This window comes from Oryx dammah, unplaced genomic scaffold (assembly GCF_014754425.2).
Source record: "Oryx dammah isolate SB20612 unplaced genomic scaffold, SCBI_Odam_1.1 HiC_scaffold_4, whole genome shotgun sequence".
Classification (NCBI taxonomy): Eukaryota; Metazoa; Chordata; class Mammalia; order Artiodactyla; family Bovidae; genus Oryx; species Oryx dammah.
In genome coordinates this window covers 13009289-13022044 of record NW_024070188.1, presented here as the reverse complement: position 1 = coordinate 13022044, position 12756 = coordinate 13009289, and the positions used below count along the sequence as shown (strand labels likewise).

The following is a 12756-nucleotide window of genomic DNA, read 5'->3' as shown; positions in this document are numbered from 1 at the left end:
GGACGTGACTGAACTGAACTGAACTGAGTGCTCTGAACGTATTTCCTTTAGTAAAGGAGAAAACCTCGGAGGGAACAGTTTTTACTGAGCTATTAAAAATGCTTTCTTTCACAGTATCACTGTATTTCTTTAGCTCTGGGTTAAGAAATGAGTAGGGAAAAAATGAGGTGTACATATGTCTTACAAATGCACACAATTTTAATGTAAAAAGAGCCAAAAGACTCCAAAAAAGCCCTTCAATATTCCTTTTTTTAAAAGATTGTAGTTAATTTACAATGTTGTGTTAGTTTCAGGTGCACAACAAAGTGATTCAGTTATAGTAGTTACTTCAGTCACTCAGTCGTGTCCAACTCTTTGTGACCCCATGAATCACAGCATGCCAGGCCTCCCTGTCCATCACAAACTCCTGGAGTTCTCTCAAACTCATGTCCATCAAGTTGGTGATGCCATCCAACCATCTCATCCTCTGTCGTCCCTTCTCCTCCTGCCCCCAATCCTTCCCAGCATCATCAGGGTCTTTTTCAATGAGTCATCTCTTTGCATGAGGTGGCCAGAGTATTGGAGTTTCAGCCTCAGCCTCAGTCCTTCCAATGAACACCCAGGACTGATCTCCTTTATGATGGACTGGTTGGATCTCCTTGCAGTCCAGGGGACTCACAGGAGTCTTCTCCAGCACCACAGTTCAAAAGCATCAACTCTTCAGAGCTCAGCTTTCTTGACAGTCCAACTCTCACATCCATACATGACCACTGGAAAAAACCATAGCCTTGATAGACAAACCTTTGTTGGCAAAGTAATGTCTCTGCTTTTTAATATGCTGTCTAGGTTGGTCATAACTTTCCTTCCAAGGAGTAAGCATCTTTTAATTTCATGGCTGCAGTCACCATCTGCAGTCATTTTGGAGCCCACCAAAATAATGTCTGACACTGTTTCCACTGTTTCCCCATCTATTTCCCATGAAGTGATGGGACAAGATGCCATGATCTTCATTTTCTGAATGTTGAGCTTTAAGCCAACTTTTTCACTCTCCTCTTTCACTTTCATCAAGAGGCTTTTTAGCTCCTCTTCACTTTCTGCCATAAGGGTGGTGTCATCTGCATATCTGAGGTTATTGATATTTCTCCTGGCAATCTTGATTGCAGCTTGTGCTTCTTCCAGTCCAACGTTTCTCATGATGTACTCTGCATAGAAGTTAAATAAGCAGGGTGACAATATACAGCCTTGACGTACTCCTTTTTCTATTTGGAACCAGTCTGTTGTTCCATGTCCAGTTCTAACTGTTGCTTCCTGACCAGCATACAGATTTCTCAAGAGGCAGGTCAGGTGGTCTGCTATTCCCATCTCTTTCAGAATTTTCCACAGTTTTTTGTGATCCACACAGTCAAAGGCTTTGGCATAGTCAATAAAGAAGAAATAGATATTTTTCTGGAATTCTCTTGCTTTTTCGATGATCCAGGGGATGTTGGCAATTTGATCTCTGGTTCTTCTTCCTTTTCTAAAACCAGCTTGAACATCTGGAAGTTCATGGTTCACGTATTACTGAAGCCTGGCTTGGAGAATTTTGAGCATTACTTTACTAGCTTGTGAGATGAGTGCAATTGTGTGGTAGTTTGAACATTCTTTGGCATTGCCTTTCTTTGGGATTGGAATGAAAACTGACCTTTCCAGTCCTGTGGCCACTGCTGAGTTTTCCAAATTTGTTGGCATATTGAGTGCAGCACTTTCACAGCATCATCTTACAGGATTTGAAAGAGCTCAACTGGAATTCCATCACCTCCACTAGCTTTGTTCGTAGTGATGGTTTCTAAGGCCCACTTAACTTCACATTCCAGGATGTCTGGCTCTAGATGAGTGATCACACGATTGTGATTATCTGGACTGTGAAGATCTTTTTTGTATAGTTCTTCTGTGTGTTCTTGCCATCTCTTCTTAATATCTTCTGCTTCTGTTATGTCCATTTCTGTCCTTTATCGAGCCTGTATTTGCATGAAATGTTCCCTTGGTATCTCTAATTTTCTTGACGAGATCTAGTCTTTCCCATTCTGTTGTTTTCCTCTATTTCTTTGCATTGATCTCTGAGGAAGGCTTTCTTATCTCTCCTTGCTATTGTTTGGAACTCTGCATTCAGATGCTTATATCTTTCCTTTTCTACTTTGCTTTTGCGTTTCTTCTTTTTACAGCTGTTTGTAAGGCCTCCTCAGAGAGCCATTTTGGTTTTTTCCATTTCTTTTCCGTGGGGATGGTCTTGATCCCTGTCTCCTGTACAATGTCATGAACCTCCATCCATAGTTCATCAGGCACTCTATCTATCAGATCTAGTCCCTTAAATCTATTTCTCACGTCCACTGTATAGTCATAAGGGATTTGATTTAGGTCATACCTGAATGGTCTAGTGGTTTTCCCTATTTTCTTCAATTAAGTCTGAATTTGGCAATAAGGAGTTCATGATCTGAGCCACAGTCAGCTCCCAGTCTTGTTTTTGTAGACTCTATAGAGCTTCTCCATCTTTGGCTGCAAAGAATATGATCAATCTGATTTCAGTGTTGACCATCTGGTGATGTCCATGTGTAGAGTCTTCTCTTGTGTTGTTGGAAGAGGGTGTTTGCTATGACCAGTGCGTTCTCTTGGCAAAACTCTATTCGTCTTGCCCTGCTTGATTCCATATTCCAAGGCCAAATTTGCCTGTTACTCTAGGTGTTTCTTGACTTCCTACTTTTGCATTCCAGTCCCCTATAATGAAAAGGACATCTTTTTTGGGTGTTAGTTCTAAAAGGTCTTGTAGGTCTTCATAGAACCATTCAACTTCAGCTTCTTCAGCGTTACTGGTTGGGGCATAGACTTGGATTGCTGTGATATTGAATGCTTTGCCTTGGAAACGAACAGAGATCATTCTGTCATTTTTGAGATTGCATCCAAGTACTGCATTTCAGACTCTTTTGTTGACCATGATGGCTACTCCATTTCTTCTGAGGGATTCCTGCCCGCAGTAGTAGATATAATGGTCATCTGAGTTAAATTCACCCATTCCAGTCCATTTTAGTTCGCTGATTCCTAGAATGTCGACATTCACTCTTGCCATCTCTTGTTTGACCACTTCCAATTTGCCTTGATTCATGGACCTGACATTCCAGGTTCCTATGCAATATTGCTCTTTACAGCATCAGACCTTGCTTCTATCACCAGTCACATCCACAGCTGGGTATTGTTTTTGCTTTGGCTCCATCCCTTCATTCTTTCTGGAGTTATTTCTCCACTGATCTCCAGTAGCGTGTTGGGCACCTACCGACCTGGGGAGTTCTTCTTTCAGTATCCTATCATTTTGCCTTTTCATACTGTTCATGGGGTTCTCAAGGCAAGAATACTGAAGTGGTTTGCCATTCCCTTCTCCAGTGGAGAAGGGAATGGATTTAGTTATATATACAAATAAATAATTTTTCAGATTCCTTTCCACTTTAGATTATTATAAGATATTTTTTTTTTATTTTTTTTTTATTATAAGATATTGAATGTAGTTCCCTGTGCTATACAGTAGGCCCTTGTTTATCTATTTTCTATATAGTCCTTTAATACTCCTTTATGGAAAGGTACACATAAGCTCAGAATCCTGATGGTAAGCCACAGTCCCTCATTCCTCTGCCCTTGGGGAAAGTCTGACTTAGTGTAATTGCCCCTACTTTCCTTTTCTCCCCCAAGCAATGATTGCTTCTCAGTGTTAGCGTTTAATCTTAGAGTTCTTTCTTTTTACTTTGCTGCATTTAAAAAAATTTACTAGTATGAACATGTATTATTTTCATAATAAAACAGAATAAATTATATTGTAAAAACACAGTTCAGTCAGAGAGGTGATGCAAGCCGAAAATCATTCCGTGGGAGCAGAGACCAAGAGGAGGAGGTGAACTTGAGAAGGAGAGATTTGGGAAACAGAATTGACAGGGCTGGGTTACAGCAGTGACAGGAGATTTAGGAACAGACACTTGTTTTATGTCATTGTGGCCTTTATTTATTTTTTTAAGACAAATAGAGCATTACAAGAGGTTTTTTGATTTTTTAGCGTTTTTTTTTTCCCACATTCACAGCCATTATATGTTAAACATATTTCATTATTTTCAATCACCTATCTGTTTAAGGTAATTTGCCAGCTAATTTTTTTAGTCCACCATGTAAATGTTTACATTTAGGGTCATTAAAAAAGCTTTGGTGAAATAAAGGGAGTTTATTTTCTTGTAGAATTTTTTGTTTCCAGTTTACCTTAATTTAGTGATAACAGAACCCTTCTGTGGAAATGTCTTGCAGTGATATTGACTTGAAAAACAAAAGGAAAGGCCTCAAAGATAAAAAGTCCTAAAAAGGAATGTTTGAAGAGCATTAACTATACCACATTTATCAGATTGGCAATTATTCCCCCTTCAGTTCAGTTCAGTTCAGTGGCTCAGTCGTGTCTAATTCTTTGTGACCCCATGAACTGCAGCTCACCAGGCCTCCCTGTCTGTCACCAATTCCCAGAGGAGAGTCACAAACTCTCCATGTCACAAACTCATGTCCGTTGAGTCAGTGATGCCATCCAACCATCTCATTCTCTGTCGTCCCCTTCTCCAGCCTTCAGTCTTTCCAAGCATCAGGGTCTTTTCCAATGAGTCAGTTCTTCGCATCAGGTGGCCGAAGTATTGGAGTTTCAGCTTCAGCATCAGTCCTTCCAATAACACCCAGGGCTGATCTCCTTCAGAATGGACTGGTTGGATCTCCTTGCAGTCCAAGGGACTCTCAAGAGTCTGCTCCAACACCACAGTTCAAAAGTATCAATTCTTCGGCGCTCAGCTTTCTTTATAGTCTAACTCTCACATTCATACATGACCACTGGAAAAACCATAGCCTTGACTAAATGGACTTTTGTTGGCAAAGGAATGCCTCTGCTATGTAATATGCTGTCTAGGTTGGTCATAACTTTTCTTCCAAGGAGCAAGCATCTTTTAATTTCATGGCTGCAGTCACCATCTGCAGTGATTTTGGAGCCCCCCAAAATAAAGTCTGACACTGTTTCCCCATTTATTTGCCATGAAGTGATGAGACCAGATGCCATGATCTTTGTTTTCTGAATGTTGAGCTTTAAGCCAACTCTTTCACTCTCCTCTTTCACTTTCATCAAGAGGTTTTTTAGTTCCTCTTCACTTTCTGCCATAAGGGTGGTGTCATCTGCATATCTGAGGTTATTGATATTTCTCCCAGCAATCTTGATTCCAGCTTGTGCTTCATCCAGCCCAGTGTTTCTCATGATGTACTCTGCATATAAGTTAAATAAGCAGGGCGACAATATACAGCCTTGACGTACTCCTTTCCCGATTGGAACCAGTCTTTTGTTCCATGTCCAGTTCTAACTTGCTTCCTGACCTGCATACAGGTTTCTCAAGAGGCAGCTCAGGTGGTCTGGTATTCCTATCTCTTTCAGAGTTTTCCACAGTTTGTGGTGATCCACACAGTCAAAGGCTTTGGCCTAGTCAGTAAAGCAGAAGTAGATGTTTTTCTGGAACTCTCTTGCTTTTTCGATGATCCAGCAAATGTGAGCAATTCAATCTCTGGTTCCTCTTCCTTTTCTAAATCCAGCTTGAATATCTGGAATTTCACGGTTCATGTACTGTTGAAGCCTGGCTTGGAGAATTTTGAATACTACTTTACTAGCGTTTGAGATGAGTGCAATTGTGCGGCAGTTTGAGCATTCTTTGGCATTGCCTTTCTTTGGGATTGGATTGAAAACTGACCTTTTCCAGTCCTGTGGCCACTGCTGAGTTTTCCAAATGTGCTGGCATATTGAGTGCAGCACCCTCACAGCATTATCTTTCAGGATTTGAAACAGCTCAACTGGGATTCCATCACCTCCACTAGTTTTGTTTGTAGTGATGCCCTCTTGATTTCGAATTCCAGGATGTCTGGCTCTAGGTGAGGGATCACACGATCATGATTATCTGGACTGTGAAGATCTTTTTTGTATAGTTCTTCTGTGTATTCTTGCCACCTCTTCTTAATATCTTCTGCTTCTGTTAGGTCCATACATTTCTGTCCTTTATTGTGCCCATCTTTGCATGAAAAGTTCCCTTGGTACCTCTGATTTTCTTCAAGAGATCTCTAGTCTTTCCCATTCTGTTGTTTTCCTCTCTTTGCATTGATCTCTGAGGAAGGCTTTCTTATCTCTCCTTGCTATTGTTTGGAACTCTGCATTCAAATTGGAATATCTTTCCTTTTCTCCTTGGCCTTTTGCTTCTCTTCTTTTCATAGCTATTTGTAAGGCCTTCTCAGACAACGATTTTGCCTTTCTTATTACCCCTTAGGTAAATGTTAAAAATGTATTTCCATGCTTTGAAGAAGGATTGTACAGTGGGCTTCCAGAACTCACAGTATGATTTCCAGTTACAAGGTCAGAATGTTCCAGTCATGTTTATAACCTCCAGAGAAGCAAATTCTGGTAGTTTTCTAGTCAAAACAAAAGATGTAACTGGTTGTAAAATCACCAAAGTGTTAAATTGTACTCTGTCTTCTGTTATGCAAGTTTGGTATTGCTATTATGTAGCTTTTTTTTTTTTTTTTTAATATCAGTATGTTTGTCTCTATGGCTTGACAATAAAGGTCTGTGTGGAAAAGGGGGAAAGTGAATGAAACAATGTATCCCATTTTGTTATTCCACCTATGAAAAACAGTCTCTAATGAGATGTCCCCAAACAGGGCTGCTGTTCATCAAAACATGTGCCCTGGATCTGAGTGAGTTTAATTATAATGGGAACAGTGAAATGAGGACATTTAGATCAACTTACAGTGGCAAAATTCAGAAGATTAAGAAGCAGCAACTATCTCAGGCTGCAAAGAACTAATTTTGGAAATCTCTTTTCTCTCCTCCCCGGAAGGAATCATTTTAGGAAGTGGGCAGTAACATTCATCTCAGGCATGTTTCTGTTAAGCCAATATATCAGAACAAGATTACATGTCCTTCTGGATACAGAGATCAGCTATCTGCATAGACCTCCCTAAACAAAGAACTGATCTCTGTGTGATACCTAGGTTGTGCATGTATGCTGAGTCATGTCCAGCTCTTTGTGACCCCTTGGACTGTAACCCACCAGGCTCCTGTGTCCATGGCATTCTCCAGGCAAGAATACTGGAGTGAACTACCATTTCCTTCTCCAGGGGCTCTTCCCAACCCAGCGATTGAACCTTTATCTCCTGCACTGGCAGGTGGATTCTGTTACCACTGAACCACCAGGGAAGCCACCACTGCATATTAATTTCAGCCTCATGCAGAAATCTTGATCAAGAAATTGTTTTATTAGGAGCATTATCTGACTCACTTTTGCAAAGAGCTACATACTGTTTTACCTGAAAAAAAGCAGTTTAAAATGTGAGGGTACAAAATAAAAATGTGTTTATTAGGTATAATTCCTTTTTTATGAGTTTCTGATTTTGTTTAGATTGTATTCTTGTTTGTTTTGTTTGTTTTTTAACAAACCTAAAGAGAGAGCTAAACTTAGAGATGTGGAGTATATCCATCTATGATTTTTTTTTTCTAGCTGTGCTTTCTCTTATGCCATATACTTATTTATTAGCCAGTGAAAATATAAGAACTTGCCTGCTCAGCATTGAATGAATGACAGCCTAGTTGAAATATTTGTTGGAACATGAGACTGTTATCTCGAAAGCTAAGTGTGTTATATACTGTGCCATACTTAGTTCTCATGTCATCCTATGATTGCATTGGGGTATATTCTACTGTTTGTGTGTGTTCTATTGTTGACATATTATTTCAATTGATCCTGATAAAATATTGCATTAGATAGCCAAGCCTCAGTGACTTTAACTTTTAAATTGATTTGGCCAACATCACAGAGCAAAGCAACATAAAATAAAACTTTGTCCCTTTCTGATCCTAGTTATCTCCTTTTCTTCCCAAAACATTTCCTCATCCATTGCCCAACATCAAATCATATAGATGCTCAAGGGAGTAAAGGAAGTAGACATGTGTGTGAAAAAGCTGACTGTGCCTAGATAGAAGAGGGGAAAAGGATCCCAATTTAAAAAATGTTTATATATGACCAGCCTGTCTCATACAGTGGAGGCCAAGGCCGTTACTCTTTACATTCTGGGAGGTAAAAACATTCTTAAGAAGGACTAGTGAGTACAGAATGTCATGTCAGTTAATCAGAATGATACATCAACTGGAAAATATTTTGAGTTACTGGATTTCAGTGAATTATGGTAAACCTTTTACATGTCTTTGAGGAGTGAAAAGTTGAAAATGTCAAATAAGTTAATGTTATCAGTCAGCTTCTATATTAGTAATTATACTAAGTTGATATTGTCATTATGGCACTGTCTATCCCAAGAAGTTCAGCTCTTTCTTACTACTATCATAGGTATAAAGGAAAAGAATTACTCAAACCTGAACCAGCTCACACCTTGACAAACCTTTATATTCAGTGTGTGAGTCAATTATAAAGGATTTGTTTTTCATAAATATGCTTGCTCATCAGGCTAAAGGTACCCTTGAGACCAGAAACAGTTAAAAAGTAACACACTAAACATGATAATAAAGTAGCTGTACATTGTGATAAAAAACATACCCAATGTCTTATAGCCTGCAGAAGAATCTAGTATTTCCTCAGATCTAAAGCATCTCCCAGTGATGTTTTTGAGATATAAATATTGAGGACATAAAACAGAAGAAAGGCCACAGATCTCCATAAAAGAATTTTTAAGTGATTAAAAAACAAAAAACAAGAGGAAAGTATAATTAACAATAATATATAAAAATAAAAATGGAAAAAAAACTCAATAATATAAAATGTTTTCAATATCAGTTAATTAGTTTCTCAAAGCCCAATAGCATGAAATTAATATAATTTCTCTTAGCAAATTATTTTTCTAATGCTTTTCCTATTTTTTCCTTCTCACCCTTAGATTGAAAAAGAAAAAGCAAGCCAAACAAAATGCAGAGACAGCCTCAGCCATGGCTGCACGGGCTCATTCTGGAAAAGAAGATTCTAGTAAAGTCATTTTAGAGCAAGACAAGTGCAACATTGCTGTGGAAGACGAGTACATTACTGATGAGAAAAAGAAGAGAAAAAGTAATCAGTTAAAGGAGATCAGGCGTACAGAACTAAAGAGATATTATAATATTGGTGAGTATTGGTGGCAACTCTGCAGTATTTTCATTTTAAAACTAGTAATTTTTGAAAGATGATAATTTGTTACTGGTAATAGTATATCATATTATAGTAGAGTAGTGTTAGTTGTTCAGTCGTGTCTGACTCTTTGCGACCCCATGGACTGTAGCCCTCCAGGCTCCTCTGTCCATAGCATTCTCCAAGCAAGAATACTGGGGTGGGTTGCTGTTCCCTTCTCCAGGGTGTCTTCTCAACCCAGGGATCGAACCTGGGTCTCTTGCATTGCAGGCCGGTTCTTTACCATCTGAGCTACCAGGGCAGCCCATATAATATTATAATATGCTATGTAATAATAATGAGGGCGAGAGGTGGAACTTATGACTTTAATATTTGTTACTCTTGCACATGAGTGCTCAGTCGTGTCTGACTCTTCGTAACCCATGGACTGCAGCCCACCAAGTTCCTCTGTCCATGGGGTTTCCCAGGCAAATATACTGGCGTGAGTTGCCATTTCCTTCACTAAGGGATCTTCCCAACTCCGGGGATCTCGCCTACATCTTCGGAGGCTCCTGCATTGAGCCAGGTGGGAAGCCTGATACAATAGTAACAGTTTATTGAGCAGCTTCTATGTGCTGCCAGGCCTTGTTTTATTGGTAAAATCTTATATAAAGAGAAGTACAGTTAAATAAGATTGATGTGTCTTATTTCATCTTATCTTCCAGCATCTAACACAGCATCTAGAACATAGTGTCTGCTCATAAATATTTATTAAATAATGGTCACTTACCCTGTATGAGAAGTATTTTTCTTAATGTTTATAGACATATCCATAGAAGTCTTGGTAGAAATGCCTGCACAGTTTGGTATCAGCTAGGCAATAGGAAGACATGGCCTGGCATCCTTAGATTTAAAAAAAAACACAAAAGACCACGACGATGGTGACTTGGAAGTTGTAGTTAAGAGGCCTCTTAAGATGAATCCACAGGGTCATACAGTGTCTGAGGATGATTGTTGCGTCTGTAGTTGTGTTAGCACCAGTGACTTGTCTAGCGTGATGGAGGTCATGCTCCTGTTTTGCTTTACCATGCTTCTCATGCCTACTGATCCCGTCGCAGACAGGCCTGAAGTATGTTCAGAGGTCTCCAGCATTGCAGGCAGATTCTTCACCATCTGAGCCATCAGGGAAACCCCCTAAAGAAAGGGAACCAGGAGATGAAACTTGGTGTGACACAGATTACGGTGTACTGAAGACTGCGAGGCTCAGAAGCCTAAGGAGTTCTCTAAGGATTAACTGCAGTCCAGTATACGAAACCTGGGCTGGTAGCAGGCACTTGGTCCACAGGGCCCCAGACTTGGTCCCAGTTAATGCCAGTTACCGGGGGACAGATCTGGTCTGTGTGTTTAATATAACTTTCTACTAGTTCTCATCAAAGATACAGGATGGTTATAAGCGAGGTTTTGCTGACGTTGCTCCGACAGAGGCAGAGGCCTCCTGCTACAGATACCTGCCTGCTTTTAATCTGAAGCCATCCAGCATTTTATGAAAAGCTGTAACTATAAACGTTTTGAAAAATTCTGTGTGATTAATAAACTCCCTCTAAAAATTTTCAGTGTTGAGTATTATCTCAAAAAGAGAAACAGGGGTAAGCAAAACGGCTTCTCACATCTTTTACAGTGTACACATTGGACATTTGAAAATGTGTGGTTTTTACAGTCACACAGTTTAAAACACTCTCTTCTCATCCTACTTTAAATGCTGGTGCTTACAAAGTATTTTAAAATAGAGACCTTTTGCTCCGTAGAGTTTCCCTGAAGGAAGCTGACAGAGTCCTTTCCATTGAGATTTCTCTTTGCGTGACGCTCTGCTCACTTCAGCTGATGCATTAGGCTGGCTTTTTAGCGTGCTGCACTCTGTTGTGTGCATAGCACTTTGAAGCAATACCGTTCACTCTGTTGTTGTTGTTCAGTTGTTAAGTTGTGTCCAACTCTTTGTTACCCCATGAACTGCAGCACACCAGCTTCCCTGTTCATCACCAACTCCCGGAGTTTGCTCAAACTCATGTCCATTGAGTCAGTGATGCCAACCATCGCATCCTCTGTCTCCCCCTTCTCCTCCTGCCCTCAGTCTTTCCCAGCTTCAGGGTCTTTTCCAGTGAGTTGGCTCTTTGCATCAGGTGGCCAAAGTATTGCAGCTTCAGCTTCAGCATCAGTCCTTCTGTTGAATATTCAGGGTTGATTTCCTTTAGGATTCACTGGTTTGATCTTGCAGTCAAAGGGCCTCTCAAGAATCTTCTCCAACACCACAGAGCGAAAGCATCAATTCTTTGGTGCTCAGCCATTTTTTTATAAGTCCAACTCTCACATCCATACATGACCACTCGAAAAACCATAGCTTTGACTAGATGGACCTTTGTCAGCAAACTGATGTCTCTGCTTTTTAATACTGTCTAGATTTGTCATAGCTTTTCTTCCAAGGAGCAAGTGTCTTTAAATTTCAGGGCTGCAGTCACTGTCTGCAGTGATTTTTGGAGCCCAAGAAAATAAAGTCTGTCACTGTTTCCTTATTTATTTGCCATGAAGTGATGGGACCAGATGCCATGATCTTAGTTTTTTGAATGTTGAGTCTTAAGCCAGCTTTTTCACTTTGACCTTCATTAAGAGACTCTTTAGTACCGTTTGCTCTACTCTTTACTTAATTTTTTAAACATTTATTTATATTTTAATTGAAGGATAATGGCTTTACAGGATTTTGTTGTTTTCTGTCAAACATAAACGTGAATCAGCTATAGGTCTACATACTTAATTCTTACTAGACTTCACCAGTCACCACAGTCATCATTTCTTCCAGGAACCCCACTCTTTCCCTGGACAGGTTAGATTTCCCTTCTGTATTCTCATCATGGATTTATTTACCTTCTTTCCTGTTTGTAGACTGGTGTGGATTAGACCCTGTATTATTAGCTTTGTTAGTATCTGCTTTACAAGTGCTCTTTAAATGTGCATTGAGTGGATGAACTGTACACAAATGAATGAATACTGTGATTGATTGGACTTTCATGAAAATTCTGGAAGGATATAGGCAACAAAAAAATAGTGGACTCAGAATTATCCTGTGATTTTATTTGGTGACAATAACTAAAGAGATGCCATTATAACTTTTCATCTTCTTTCTAGAATGGCACTAATAACTGGTTTGGAGGTTTCAGGCACTTCCTTAGGAGAACCCGGTGCTTACAGAGCACTGCTAGGTTGGCCTCTGAGTCCCAGGGTTCCTTGTCTTTTCCACGTCTTACTCTACCTGCTGAACGCCTGTGTTGGCAGGTTTGCTTGACCTCACTGGGTGGACCTGGCATATTCCCTGGATTTCCACCCAGAAATGTTGTCTTGTACCACTAGGTGGAGCTTAGACTCAAGTCAAAGGTAATTCCGGTTTAAGTCCTTTTGATGGCACCAGTCTGGGCAGGAGAGATGCTAACATGGGAGGATCTTGTGAGCCACATTTGTTGCCGTTGTTTAGTCCATGGCACCCCACTCCAGTGCTCTCGCCTGGAAAACCCCATGGACGGAGGAGCCTGGTGGGCTGCAGTCCATGGGGTCACTAAGAGTCGGACAC

At 40.1% G+C, this 12756-nt stretch overlaps 1 protein-coding gene across 2 annotated transcripts in view; it reads left to right on the top strand.

Moving 5' to 3' along the window:
* Positions 1 to 12756, top strand: part of NCOA7 (nuclear receptor coactivator 7) — a 160924-nt gene that overhangs the window by 72109 nt on the left and 76059 nt on the right. For both annotated transcript variants that reach the window (XM_040238989.1, XM_040238988.1), the window contains exon 3: positions 8938 to 9158. In XM_040238989.1, the coding sequence (XP_040094923.1) occupies positions 8938 to 9158 (221 nt within the window). The remainder of the gene's footprint in view (positions 1 to 8937; positions 9159 to 12756) is intronic.